The 15207-nt window shown below is 37.4% G+C and overlaps 2 protein-coding genes and 2 pseudogenes across 3 annotated transcripts; 2 read left to right on the forward strand and 2 right to left on the reverse strand.

Annotated features, from left to right (window-relative positions):
* Positions 1-1429: 1429 nt before the first annotated feature.
* Positions 1430-1903, reverse strand: LOC137708938 (uncharacterized; annotated as a pseudogene).
* An 883-nt stretch (positions 1904-2786) lies between these two features.
* LOC137708004 (Transmembrane amino acid transporter family protein) lies at positions 2787-4983 on the forward strand. The gene has a single exon (XM_068446964.2). It carries the CDS (start codon positions 3044-3046, stop codon positions 4526-4528), a length of 1485 nt encoding a protein of 494 aa, XP_068303065.2. The 5' UTR covers positions 2787-3043; the 3' UTR covers positions 4529-4983.
* A 120-nt stretch (positions 4984-5103) lies between these two features.
* On the reverse strand, positions 5104-8461 carry LOC137708003 (putative pentatricopeptide repeat-containing protein At5g52630 pseudogene; annotated as a pseudogene). The gene has a single exon (XR_015958616.1). The product of XR_015958616.1 is annotated as a putative pentatricopeptide repeat-containing protein At5g52630 pseudogene (transcript).
* A 4290-nt stretch (positions 8462-12751) lies between these two features.
* On the forward strand, positions 12752-13782 carry LOC137708679 (uncharacterized). Its single transcript, XM_068447803.2, has one exon. The coding sequence runs from the start codon at positions 12903-12905 to the stop codon at positions 13506-13508; it is 606 nt and encodes a 201-aa protein (XP_068303904.2). The 5' UTR covers positions 12752-12902; the 3' UTR covers positions 13509-13782.
* The last annotated feature ends 1425 nt before the right edge of the window (positions 13783-15207 follow it).

The following is a 15207-nucleotide window of genomic DNA, read 5'->3' on the forward strand; positions in this document are numbered from 1 at the left end:
AGGGAGGGTAAATCGGTCCACAAATGTCCCCCTGAATCCATTGTAGAAAAATGGAAGGATTCAAATGAATCTTGTCATAAGAATGCTTAGTAATAAGCTTTCCCATAGAACATGTTTGCAATGCGGTTCCTTGGATCGAACCTAAACTTTTGGTTAGTGGATGCCCGTGTGATGATTTTAGGATTTGGCGCATCGCTATTCGTCCAGGATGTCCCAAATGATCATGCCAAAGTTTAATTTAGTGTGTGGTCCCAGTAATAGGGCCGGCCACATAGTGGCATTCTATGGGGCGTATACAGATCACTCGGGATACGCTCTATCTTCTCTAGAATATGTTTTTGGCCATATTTGTAGGAAGTTATGCACAGAAATTCAACTTCGTTTTCTACGTGGGTTTCAGCGTGGTAATTGTTATCTCTAATATCCTTGAAATTTAACAATGTTCTTCCGGAACGTGGAGAATAGAGTGCCTCAACAATGGTCAAGATTGTACCATTGGACAACATTATACATGCCTTACCGTATCCTTCTATCAGGTTGGATGGGCTTGAGAAGGTTGTCAGATGTGCATCTTAGTATGAAGTTAGTGAAATAGATGCGTTCATGCAATACGGTGTGCATGGATGCATTATCTGCCAGACAACTAACTTCCCCACTAATCATACCTAGAATGAAAAATTAATTTGAATCGGTCACATGCATAAAAGTTCTAAAAACAAATAGCAATTCAAAATAATTTCATTTATTCAAGGATGGTAATTAATTAAAACTTAATATCCAAAAACAAATCACCAACAAATAATCCAAACATAAAGGAAAATTGTTTAAAAATCAGCAAAAAAAACAAAGGGGGGTTTGACCACTAGGTGGAATTCGGCCCCATTGTGCAATTTTAACTAAAAAATAGTTTATGTCTAAAATTCTAATCTTTCATAGGGGTGGTATCCTATTGAAAGTCAGAAACCTCCATCTTTGTAGTCTCCAATTCGTCCACTTGCGTGAAGTTTGATTCAAACTTCTTACGACGAGAATGATATTCAGCTACAACCTTTTGGGGAGCTCGACAAACACATGACCAATGGTCATTTGAACCACAGGGATAACACATGTTCGCATCCATGGTTTCAGGTGCTTAGCCTTTATTCTTGAAGTTTGAGGCCTTGGGAGCGAGGTTTGAGCGCTTATGAGCTTTCTTTCTTCCTTTTGATGGGCCTTGACTCTGTTGACCTTCGCGGGGTGGCTTCTGGCCGCCCCTACCACGTCTTTTTTGGCGTTTTGGGGGTTGGTTTGTGCTATAATGTGCTTCAGGCACAACAGTCGCTCCAGTAGGTCAAGTTTGATGATTCTTCATCAACAGCTGGTTCTGCTTTTCAGCGAGAAGTAAAACAGAGATCAAATTCGAGAACTTAGTGAACTTCCGAGCTCTATATTATCGTTGCAGGACAATATTAGAAGCATAGAAGGTCGAATAGGTCTTCTTCAGGAGATCCTCTTCGGTCAAAGTTTCGTTACAAAACTTAAGAAGTGATCGGATTCGACAAACTTCAAAATTATATGCATTCACAGACTTAAAGTCTTGGAAGCGCATATGCTACCAGTCATGTCTTGCTTCAGGCAAGAATATGTCATTTTGGTGATCAAAACAATCAGCCAAAGCGACCCATAGTGCACGTGGAACCTCATTAGCAAGATATTCAGTTTGCAGAGCGTCGTGGATATGTCTTCAGATGAAGATCATAGCAGTGGCTTTTTCAGCTTCGCCAACAGGATTGTCTGTTTCTTCTTCAATGGCGGGACACAAGTTCTTTGCAGTGAGGTGGAGCTTCACATCTTGGACCCACCTGAGGTAATTTCTTCCAGAGACATCCAAAGTGGTGAAGTCGAGTTTGTTCAAATTCGACATGTTCATATCACAAAATAGGTGGACAAGATGTGGTTAGTGTAATGGAGAAAAAAATCAATCCATTCACATAGAAGTAGAACATACAGGTTCTAATAGACATGTATTGGTTTAATTTTGCATGAAAAAACTTCGGGTTTTCATGGGTGATGTTTTTAAAGAAAACTTCAGGTTTTCAAACAAGGCATGTTTATAAGAAACTTCAGGTTTCAAAATAATTATGAACTTCAGGTTCATATGTTCCTGTAGGCAAACATAAATATATACACAGAAATATGCAACAAAAATATACAAATAGAACTTTAGGTCTATAATTATAATTGAATTAATTGTATGGACTTCGGGCCAAATTTAAAGTGTGGGTGAAAAATATAAAACCCAAATTATTTAAAAATATTAAATAATCAAAGGTTGGGGCCAAAAATTGGACCAAAGCCCACGGGTGGGCTGAGCAAAAACGGTCCATGTGACCTAGGCCCAAAAATTGGGCTGGGGTGTCTTGGGTGCAAGCTGCAGGCCCACGGGTAGAGACCGGCCAATGGTATGAGCCGTAGCAGGTGAGCCCATGGGCCAAATTTATTTATTTTTTTCACGCGGGCCAGAGGAAACGGTTAGGCCCAAAAGGGTGGCCCAGACAAGGCTGGATCGTATATGACGCGATGCATAACTAGAATCAAATATAATAGGAAATGATAACTAGAATCAAATATAATCTAAGATTTACACAATCATATATAAACTAGAAAAGTTTACAACAAATAACAATTTTTATCTGTCTTTTACAAATGGACAAATTTATAATTAAAAATTTTATTAAAAATGGATGGGGAGTTGGGTGAGAGGAAGAGTAAATATAAATCCAAAATCCACGGCGCGGAAAGGTACACGTTTGAAAAATCAGCCAATTGGAAAACCTTATTTACTCCCAAAACCCATCTTCCATTGGTCGCAAAGGAGAGAGAAGTTGTTGACCTTTTGAGATCCAAAGATCACCGCCGAGAAAACATCACAAAGCTCAAATCTTTTCTCCATTTCCAATCCGAATGCGGAAACCCCATTTCTATGTGTAAGTTTTTCATGCATCTTCTTCTTTTCTCAGATCTGAATTGATTGGATATCTTTATCTTGCTTTGTTCGTTTACTATGGATAGCAACTATTCAGCTATCCCTAAGAAGTCGTACGTAGAATTGCAATCGCAGTATGATTCTGAAAACCCAGAAAATCTTTCAAAATCCCATTCCAAATTGTCGGATTTTGATGAGGAAAGCTTTCTAGATTCCAATAATTTGAATGGGAATGATGGCAGTGATGATTTCAGTGATAATCTTGATTTCGATATTGGTAGTTACCCTTTAATTGTTGAGGGGTCTAAGAATGGGTCTGGAATTTCCGGGGCGGTGTTTAATCTTACAACGTCGATTATTGGGGCTGGGATTATGGCTTTGCCTGCTACCATGAAGGTTCTTGGCTTGGTTTGGGGGTTTGTTTTGATAATTTTGATGGGTATTTTGTCAGAAATTAGTGTTGAATTGTTGGTGAGGTTTTCGGTTTTGTGTAAGGCATCGTCTTATGGGGAGGTTGTTCAATGTGCGTTGGGTAGGCCCTGGAGGATTGTGTCGGAGATCTGCATAATTATCAATAATGCAGGGGTGTTGGTGGTGTATTTGATAATTATGGGTGATGTCATGTCTGGTTCACGCCATCATATTGGGGTTTTCCATCAATGGTTAGGACATGGGGTTTGGGATCATCGAATGCTTCTGATTTTTGCTGTGGTGGTGGTTTGTCTGGCACCACTTTGCGCCTTGGAGAAGATTGACTCCTTGAGCTTGACTTCAGCTGCTTCGGTAGCTCTTGCAGTTGTGTTTGTTGTAGTTGCTTGTGCTATTGCGTTTATTAAGCTTGTTGAAGGGAAAATTGATTCTCCAAGGATGTCACCGGATTTTGGGTCGACCAAGGCAATCTTGGATTTGCTTGTGGTGATTCCTATCATGACCAATGCTTATGTTTGTCACTTTAATGTTCAACCTATATACAATGAGCTTGAAGGCCGGTCTCCTCAAAAGATGAATCGGGTTGGAAGGATCACAACTGTTCTTTGCATTGTGATCTATTCTTTGACAGCCATTGCAGGATATCTACTCTTTGGGAAAGATACAGAGTCTGATATTCTGACCAACTTCGATAAAGACCTTGGAATCCGTTTCAGCTCAGCACTGAATTATATTGTCAGGGTTGGGTACATTTTCCATTTGCTTCTTGTTTTCCCTGTTGTCCATTTTTCCTTGAGGCAAACAGTGGATGCCTTGGTGTTTGAGGGATCACCTCCGCTCGTGGAGAGTAGGAAGAGATGTTTCGTATTGACACTGGTTCTGCTGGGACTTATTTATTTAGGATCTACCGTGATTCCCAACATTTGGACAGCATTTAAGTTTACAGGGGCAACAACTGCCGTGTCATTGGGGTTTATATTTCCTTCCCTCATTGCTTTAAAGTTAGGTCGGAAAGGGGAAGGCTTGAGCGTTGTAGAGAAGACCTTGTCATGGTTCATGTTAGTAATGGCAGTAGCAGTCAGCATTGTTGGAATTATTGGCAATATTTATAGTCTCAGAAGCAAATCTGAATGATCCTTGTTATAAAGGTTTGAGTGTTGTTGCTTTGCACGGATTTTCACCGGGAAGACTACCTGTATACCTGCTGGTATGCTGCCTGTCTGATCCAAACAATCAAATGAAACCGGTGCGAGCGGATCCTTGGCCAGGAACTTTGGGGGTGGGAAGATGCGTTCGGCAAGGTTGAAGGGGATGCGCTCTTGTTCCGGTTATAATGTCTTGTATAGTTCCCGAGTTCTGAGGGATTCTGGGAGGTTGATTCAGAATTCGTGGATTGTTTGCTACCACTTGTAGGTTATGTTAAGATTAATTCAAAATTATTCACACAATTGTTACCCTTTTTGTTCCATTCCTTCCCCTCCACACAACATTAAACACTATTTGTAACAGTATGAGCAATATTTTTTCTGTTTTTGGATGATACTGTGTAAACAACCTGCTTTTTTAAGGAAATTTTTTAACATCGTTTATACGTTTGGCTTTCGGACATTGTGTCATGAATTTTTTCTTTGGCCTATTTTCTTTTCAAATGATGTCTCTGAGTTGAATATGTGAAAATGATTGCCTTAAAGATGCAATAGGCGGAAAAATGACAGCAAACAAACCCGTCAGATAGTATTAAAGCTCGAGGTATTAATATACAAGAAAGAAATCCATCATTGTTACATCCCTAATCTAATTAACATTCTGTATGAAGAAAGAAAAATATGAATAAATCAAGGTTTCTGCTGAATGCTCATCCACCAAGGTCACCAATAATCACCGCAAGAGCACAAACCATCTTGAAAACGGTGGAACCTATTTCCATCTCGGAGAATGATTTTGCGCTTGGCGACACTGGAGACGAATTTCATAAACGAATGGCAGTCACCGCATATTCGGAGGTTCTTCAGAATCTGAATTGGACTACCATTTGGTGTCTGCAGGATTCCATATGCAACAGCAAGTTTCTCACTGTGGTATACAAGGTCATCCTCTTTTTGCTCCTCCGCCACATCATGAAGAACAAAATTAGTATCCGGCACATAACCTGTTGCGCGGAAGCGTTTGTACAACTCATTTACTGTCAGGTTTATCTCCTTGACGTTGTCATGTGCCTTATCCCCCATTAGAAAATAGTGAACCTTATTCTTCATCTGAATCCAACTGAATCCGGGTTCTTTGGTCACTCCCCTATCTTTCATCATTTCCCTTACTTCACGCACTTTCTCCCACATGCCTTTAGATGCATACATATTTGATAATAAAACATAGGTTCCAGATCTCCGTGTTCCCATTTGGAAAAGCCTTTCAGCCGTTCTCTGGCCAAGTTCAGTGTTTCGATGGATCCTACAGGCACCAAGAAGTGCTTCCCAAATCACAAAATCTGGTTCTACCGGCATGCTCTGAATGAGATCTTCAGATTCAGAAAGCAATCCTGCCCTACCCAGGAGATCAACCATACAGGTATAGTGATAAATCAAGGGCGTAATCCCATAATGTTGGCTCATGGAATTGAAATAAGCCCATCCTTCGTCTACTAACCCAGCATGGCTACAAGAGCATAAAAGTGCTACAAAAGTAATTTCATTCGGAGAAATCCCAGTAGTTTCCATTTGTTTGAAAACTTCAACAGCTTCTTTGCCAAATCCGTTTTGAGCACACCCGGTCAAAACAGCATTCCAAGTGACAATATCTCGATCAGGCATCTCTTGAAAGATACAAAGGCCATCGGGGCTTCCACACTTGAAGTACATTGTTATCAAAGCATTGCACACAAACAAACATGAATCCAGTCCAAGTTTGTGTATCAAGGCATGAATCTGTTCCCCAAGCTTGGTTGCACCAAGGTATCCACAAGCACTGAGGAGGCTGGTTATTGTTGATTGGTTTGGTTTCAGTCCCCTGGATAACATTTCAAGGAACAATTTGAACGCAATATCTCCTTGTCCAGCTTGCTCATAGGCTGATATAATAGCAGACCATGACACGACATCCTGTTTTGGCATTTGATCAAAAGCTTTTCGAGCATCATCCAACGTACAACTTTCTGAAACCCAAGATACTGTGTCTCTCACTCTCTTTATCCTAGAAGCTTGTGATATATCTATGGTTTTGCACTTTGCATACATGGATATCAACCCATTTCCTACGAATGAATTGAATTGGTACCTTGTTTTAATGGCAAGCGAGTGTATTTGTTTCCCCATCTCAACATCGTCGATATTTGCACATGCGAAGAGAGCACTTGTGAAATTTGAATGACTTGGTAGTACAGTGCCTGATCTATGTAGCTCAGCAAAGAGCTCCAGAGCTTCTTTGCTTTGTCCGTTCTGGACAAACCCAGAAATCATGGCTACCCATGAAGCAGCATTTGGTGCTGGAATTTTGGAAAATATATCTTTTGCTTCTTCAAGCATTCTGTTCTGGGCATACCCTGCAACCATGGCATTCCATGCAACCACAGTAGGGTTTCCAATTTTATCAAATATATGCCTTGCTTCGTGAATCCTCCCATTCTGAGCATAGGCAGTTACCATCGCCGTCTGTGTACCGACACCTTTTTCAGTGTCTATCTCATACAATGCAATGGCATCATCCAACCTACCACACTGTGAAAATGCAGCAATCATTGTTGAACATGAGTAATCATTCCTTTGTGGCATTCTCACGAAAAACTTCACCGCATCTTCCAAACTTCCATTTGCTGTATAAGCATTCAATATTGCCGTGCCCACTACCACATTGATCTCACACCCTGTCTTCAAAGCCAGTACCCTTAAACTCTCAATCAACTCCAATTTGTCTAACCTCATCACAGCTGATAAGGCAGCAACTAGTATGGCCTGGTCTGGCCTCACACTGCTCCTCAACATCATCAAAAAGACCATCCAAGCCTCACGAAATGCACCTATCTCAACAAAACCAGAAACCATAACCATCCAAGAGGCAATGTTCCTGTCCTCCATTTGATCAAAAAGCTCACGAGCTACATTCATCCTACCGCAACGACAGTACCCGGTAATCATTGAATTCCATGACACTATATTTCTCTCAGGCATTTGATCAAAAACCTCCCTAGCACTATTTAACAAACCATTTTGCGCATAAGCAGTAATCATAGCATTCCAAGAAACTACATTACGCTCAGGCATTGACTCAAACACCGCTCTAGCTTCATCCGCATGCCCATGTTTCGCATACCCGGATAACAAAATGGTCCAAGTTCTCACATTTTTATCTCGGAATGAATCAAAGAGCTCTTGGGCTTTGTTCAAATGCCCATTTTGGATGTACCCAGAAATCATAGTGTTCCAAGAGCCGGAGTCTCGGTGAGGCATTCGTTCAAACACTTGGCGTGCATCTGTTGCTCGGCCGAGTTGGGAGAGCCTGTGGATTTCTTTGTTGCATTGCAAGAGATGATGGGTTAGTGAAGTCGGTGAAGAGAGAGTGGAGAGCGAACGCAAGTGAGATAAATGACGATGTATCATTTGAGCATAGTCGGAGCCGTTGTAGCCTAAACCCGACAGTAACAGAAGCGAGTTTGGTTGCAAAGGAAGCAAAGAAAAAATGGGTCCTTTCTGAAAGGTTTTTACCACAAATATTTTGTGAAATTCTAGTTAAATTACAAAATCGATCAATGTCATCCTTAAATATTAATCCGGTAAATCAACGTGTTATTTCTGATAGTGTGCTCGTGTACTGTACATGTGGGCCCAACGCTTTCAATAACGAAGTGTACATGTGGAACCACGAATTCGGAAATGTCTCGGAGAGGATGTGGAACCACGAATTCGGAAATGTCTCGGAGAGGGTCGTCTCTATGTTCCCTCTCCACTTTCATAGCCGACGACGACGACAACCATCACAAGCACCCGTCCATCACCATGGACGACATCCTCAAGAACATCTACAACTCCACCATCACCGCTGCCACAAATGACATGGACGACAACAGCCATCATTATAACTCCTTACATTTTAGGTTCAAACCTTCCCCTTCTCTGCTTTTAGTTTAGTTTAAATAATAATGTCGCTTGTAGTAAAAGAATTAAATGATAATTGCTTGCCTAGTTAGATGCATGCATGCACACTCGTATAGTATATTAGGTTAGATGGATGCATACTGAGTATGGATAGTACTAGTTCCCTTATGGGGATGCACATATTCTGCTTCTTTCAAATAATGTATATTTACTGTATAAATTTATAATCAGAACTGTTCAACTTCTTAATTTTCATTTGAAGATCGTCCCTGCAAAAAAATTATTCAAATCGGAGATTGTTTAGTCATCTATGTATATGGAACAAACTGATAAGGTGAGTACAGAGTAACATATTCAAGATGATCTGTTCATTTGTTTGATGCATTAAGTGCCTAAAATGATCTCTGATTCAATTTTTATTTATTTTTTATTTTTTTATTTTTGTAGGAACAAAATTCATATGAAGATTAAAAAATTGAACGATTCTAATTATGGAGCTCATAGGATGATCATACGTTAGGTGTGAAATGTGAAATATGTAAATTCCCCATTGGGAACACAAGTATTATTAGTGTGATTATGTTGACAAAGTGATAACCGAAAGGCCGGCATTTTATTATGTTGTTAATTATTGTTAGTTGGGGTGGTCATTTGGATTGCATCTTGGCTTGTTTGTTGGATCTTCAACTCTCACAATTGTATATATAAATCAGAATCAGAGATACCTTTGCTTTCTTTCGTGTCACTTGTTTGTTTCAAAACCTCCAATTTTAATAATCAACAAAAAGAATTAAAGATAACGAAGAATAAGCAGATCAACAAAAAGCAGATTTGTTCTTCACATGGAAATAGTGCTCCACTTAATAGGGCCCGTGAACCTCTTCTAGTCTAAATTGTAATTGATAGGGGCATGTGAATTGTGGCGCAAAGAACAAATGTCTACGGGTAATTTTGCAGTCGCCAATTTGTTGGACCTAAATTTGAATATGTGTTAGTAATTTTAATTAAATATTATTATAGTACTCATTTAAACTCAATCAATTAAATGATAACCAAATGACACGTACATATATAAAACAATACAATTAATACGAAAGAGTTGAGTATATCTATAGCGTTATAGCAAGGAGAAACATAGCTGTTGTTCTAAAATTGTAGACGCCTCCTTACGTACATGTTGTAAGAGTTGTCTACATTTTCAAGTTATAACTCCCGAAATCTCACAGGATATGTTTAATCCACTAAACACAATTACGGCAAACAGGAGTACCAATTGTCTATTGATTGGCCATTGACGAAGCATGAATAGGAGAGGATTAATAGGGGGAGTAAATGAATTAGTGAAATATACTATATATAGAGAAAGATTTATTTATTTTTATACAACAATATATTTACATTAAGGGAATGAGAATATAAATTATCTACTAAATTGCAAATTTTAAAAATTGGAAACTAAGATCTTTCACATATAAGTGAAGAGACGAGAATTTAATTTAAAGTGTAGTATTATCTCTATGTGGTATTATCTTTGAGTAGTCTTTTTATTTATAGAACTCTATATATAAATTTTTCATCTAAACTAGACATGGCTCTTTATATTAAACTTAGGGGTGTGCTATTTATACAACTCATTTTACTTCTCACACACTCCTTGATAATTTTTGTCTGTTGATATTCTTCAATTCATTCAATCTAACAGCTAAAAATTAAAAAGGTGTGTGAAAAGTAAAATAAGTCTTTTACAAACTCTTGTATTCTTATATTCGTTACTTTAATAATAAAAAAAAAATGTGAAAAAAACTAAAAGCAGTATACGAAAACCACCTCCTTTCTTTTAAATAGCAACAAATAAGTTTTGAATCTTTTAATAAATAAACTATAAAATATCACCTATATGTGTCTAAGTTTAAAGTTGATGGAACGAAAAGAAAGAAGACACTTTATATTAATGGATAATTAGTGGCTTTCTTTTTATTGGGCGGTGCCATTTAGCAGATTGGCGGACGGTCAAAGCAAAATCTCTCAAGGGCAGCAACCCGACCGACCTAAAGATGCACTGGGGATTTTTTGGGTGCCTCATACACTAAGATTGGCTTTATGAGGACTTGGTTCAATGTATATTTAGAGTTAGAAGGCTAAAGTAGAAGTAGTCAAGCTACAATGTAGATATATATCTTTCTAATATTATTTTTATTGTCAAAAGTTCAGGGATAGATTGACTACTTTCAATACCAATACTGAAGTATTCCATTTCCACAACTTCAAGCCAGAATGACTTAATTTACGCGTATATCTTTCTACTTTTAAGTGAGAGGTATTTTAACTCTCGTGGATGAGTTGATACCAATTTATTATGACTCTCACTGTATGCTCCTAACCAAAATTTTCATTCCTTATTATAAATATATCGTAGTATAAAAAACAAAATAAAACATTGAAATTTAATATTAAACCTATACACTATTATACAAAAAATCATTTTTTATTAAAGAAAATTTCCGTAAGTTGTTAGGGCATAGCTATGAAAAAATTGTCTCCTTCCAAATAGTGTCCCAGATGACAAAATACTAGAAATCAATTAGTTGACGATGGTAGAAAAAACCTACTACCATAAACTTGCACAATTAATTAATTAATTATTTTTTCAAGCATTTGCCTTCTCACTTCTGTAACGTTTTCAGATGCTATATTAGTCTAAAATTATGAATAATTAGTTTCTGCATAATTAAATACTGCAAGATTAAGTAACATGTTAATCATTGTTACTTCTTCCAGTTCAGTAAAGAAGAAGAAAGCTTTATACTTAATTACAGTCAATCTGCACCAGATTCCCATGTCAAAGATTGCTTATATAATTGACTTCTTTGATTAGGGGATTCTTCAATTTATTAATTAGAAATTTGCATGATTAAATAAAATTGGTGGTTTCAAAAGATGTTTTGAATCATTTTAGGTGGCCAAATTATATTGCACTCATGCAACGTGTTTGGCCCATGAAAAGAGAAAAAAAAAAAAAAACAATTATCCTAGTTGCTCTACCTCTTAGTACTACAGTCTAATAGTATTCATCTTTGTTTGTAAGTGAGGAATCTTAAGTTTAATTTTTGTCAAAAAAATGAAATTAAGCCATATTATTATTACAAACTCATTGTAAGCCCTAGCCCACTTCCCCACCCCTTAATAGAAATATTATAGTTTGTTCAAAAAAAAGAAAAAAAAAAAAGAAAAAACTTATGTATCCTAACTTGGTAAATCGCAACTGATGTGACGGTATCTCATTTAGTTAGTTGATGAATTTTATTTATGTACGAGCATTAGAAACTCCCTACCCTACCGCATTATTTGACGGTAGAGAATCCAAAATAATGGTCTATGCGTGTAAATGTAATGCAACTCAAAAACAAGCATGGTTGGTGATTCAGACCAACAGGTTATAGAAATTTCAATCGTCATGCAAAGATAATTTGTTAAATTTTTATTAGAAAATATATGTGCATGTTACGACGATGAATTTTTTTGGAAGTCCCTAGAAATTAGGAACTTTGTGTTGTTGCATCTTTTGCATGCTTACAACACCACACTTGTCAATTAATTTTATGATGAAACTTACTTTCTTCAAACTCATCATTATACAATTCATGTGTATATAATTAGACATCATATCAATTCCTAATTGAGTTGCCTTCACTTTTGGTTTAACCAAAGTCTCATTTATTTCTCCCCTAAAGTTTCATTATCTCTTGCAACAACTACGGTAGCACTTGTCAATTTCTGGGATTGGAGAGTATATTTATTCCACTTTCTTCCAACTAAAAACGCACAAACACAAGTAATGGGATTGTCCCACTCCACACCCTATTTTGTTCCCATGCCGTGATTGATGGCAATACAATTCCACATGGAACCCCTTTGTTCTCACTCCCTTTAACCTATTTTGGAGGTAATTCACATCCTGTTTGGATTTAGTAGTCCGAAGCCGACAGACTGAGAAATTTGGACCATTTAAGAGAATGAGAGAGATTCAGACCCTTAGTTTGTGTGAGTGAGTCAGTAAGATTGACTAATAGAGATTGTAAGGTTAAAATGAGTGATCCAGATCTCTAGATCTGCTAATTCTAAACACAGAAATCGAATAGGATTTCAATTCTTTTAGAGGAGGATATAATGGACATGTAAACCCCACACTTCTTTCTTTAGTCACCCTCAAGATTTGAACTAACCACCAATCCTCTATTGCAAAAATCAAACCCCCAAAAGTAAGTCTAAGTGACCACAACAAACTCCATCTCCTACTTTATATATATCATCCCTCTCTCTCCCTCTCTCTCTCTCTCTCTCTCTGTAGCTACATCTCAATTCTCAAATCCTAACACACAAACTACACAAGTTTTTTTTTAGATCATCCTACATCATTTGAATCCATGGATTGGTTCTCATGGCTGTCAAAAACCGGCCTAGAGCCGTCGCTTGTGTACGAGTACGGCCTCGCTTTTGCTCACAATGAGCTAGAAGAAGAGGACATAATGTACTTCAACCATGAGTTTCTTCAAAGCATGGGAATTTCCATAGCCAAACACAGGCTAGAGATCCTCAAGCTTGCAAGAAAAGCAAAGGGCATGAACACTCCGCGTCCGATGCGAAAGCTCTTGGTGGCAATCAAGAGGACTAAGAGGTGTTTATCCGAGTACATACGCACGTGGATTCACCGGGATCAGGACTCAACGGCGCTGGCGCTCGTGACAAGGCCAAGCAATTACAGGACAAGGTTTAGAGGAGCCATGCTGAAGAGGAACAAGAAGTTGATCACGGCCAAGCAAGGCAGCCGGTTACTGCTCACAAATGGGAGTCCTCTGGTGGTTTCCGCCGGACCCCATCATGTCGACAGCTTTTCGAGTCCGGTGGTGTATGATTTACGGAAGGAGGAAAAGATGATGGATGGTGATGAAGCAAATGATGATGGTTATTGGTGTACTGGAGTTGAAGAGATCAGGTGGGATACTATGTTCCAGGACTTGAAACCTACTTGAAATTTGATCTTTTTTATTTTTGAATTTTGAATTTTAATTTTTCTCCTAATTTGGTTCTAGTTTTTTATTTCCTTTTGTTTATGATATTAATTTAATGGTGAGAGATGAGTTTTTACGGTTCTTTCCACCAAGATATTTTTTTATTTTTTTTTGGTTAGCTTTTTCCCAGTGTGGGTGGGTCTAGTTAGGTAACGAAATTGCCTCCCGTGTTTTTTTGTATGTCACTTGTCTCTATCTTTGAATATCATTCAAAGCATCTAGTGTCTTTGTGAAAGCTATGATTTTGTCAGGCGTGCAAAGCGATAGTAACAATAGCATCATTTCGCATCACGTATAGTTTTTAGTTTTATATTATTTTTGTTTACGGTATTGGAACGGGGAATTCGAACATATGTGCAAAATAAACGCGTTTAACCACTTGAGCTACAAATTCTCTGATTATATTTGTTTTAACTTTTGAGATACAATGACTGAAATTATGTTTCTTATCATTTTTTTTGGGGGTCAAAGGTAAAGTAATTTATTAAACAAAGTCCAAACAGACTTAAAACAACTTACAACAAAAAGAACTAGCATACAAAAAGAACATCACTGATGCAACCAAAGCATGAGTAATAGTTTCTTTCTGCAACGAGTACAAAAACGATGGATTCAAAAGTGGTTAGTAGAGAAAACTCTAGAAGCCTATGTGAGGGACTGCCAGTAGCAAAAATTCAGATACCAAAGGCGACGAATAACACACAACGCTAATTTCGCACCACAAAATAACAACGGCTCCCTAGATCAATACCATATGCAGATCTTTGAATGTCCTCAGCTTGGATTTTTGCCACCAACTATTCATTTTAGAATCATTTAAAAAACAGTTTTTTTGTCCAGAAAATTTAGGTTTTAACCCTTGGGCTAAAACCTAAAATTTTTAGCTCAGAAAATTTAGAGCATGTTTGGTACTCTACTTGAATCTAACTTTTTAAACTCAAAAACAATTTTCAAGTTTTAGACCTTAAAAACTTGTTTGGTGGGATTATTTTAAAAAACTGAACTCAAGACTAACTAAAAAATATAGTCTATTATCTAAAAACACAAAAAGTGAGTTTTTAGAGTTTTTAAACTTAAATTCACTCATTTCTTTTCTCTTCCTCCTCCTTCCTCTCACTCCAAATCTATCTCTCTCTTTTCTTCTTTCTCTCTCCCCTTCTCTTTTTTTTTTCTTCCCCTTTTTAGTCTCTCCTCCAATCTGCTCTCTTCATTCTTTCGGTTCTTTCTCTCTCCTCTTCTTCTCTATCTCCTCCGATCCTCACTTCTTTCTCTTTCCTCCAATCATCTCTTACTTTCTTTCCTCCTTTCTCCTCTTTCTTTCTCGACCCCCTTTTTTTGGATATTTTTGTTCAGTTTAAGTTGTAAGATTTAAAATTTTTAAATCGCATACCAAACAAAATTTTGAGTCTTAAATAAAATTCTTAAGAAATGTTTTGAGAAATTATAAAAATTTTCAAATAGGATACCAAAAAAAGCCCTTAGGTTTTAACCAAAAAACAACTTTTTGGCTCCAACCATTATGGGTTAAAATTTTAGTCCCAGATTATTATAGAATGAATTTAGGCTAATTTTTTTTCTTACAGTAACTTTTTTAAAAGAAAAAAAAAATTATGTAGAGTATCCTAATTTAATTTTATGAACATTTTTACCTAAAAATATT

This window comes from Pyrus communis, chromosome 17 (genome assembly GCF_041283825.1).
Source record: "Pyrus communis isolate YQ-2024b chromosome 17, ASM4128382v1, whole genome shotgun sequence".
Classification (NCBI taxonomy): domain Eukaryota; kingdom Viridiplantae; phylum Streptophyta; class Magnoliopsida; order Rosales; family Rosaceae; genus Pyrus; species Pyrus communis.

What these genes read in the sequence shown, in the direction of transcription:
- LOC137708004 (XM_068446964.2), top strand. Translation starts at nt 3,044, where the DNA reads ATGGATAGCAACTATTCAGCTATCCCTAAGAAGTCGTACGTAGAATTG.
- LOC137708679 (XM_068447803.2), top strand. Translation starts at nt 12,903, where the DNA reads ATGGATTGGTTCTCATGGCTGTCAAAAACCGGCCTAGAGCCGTCGCTT.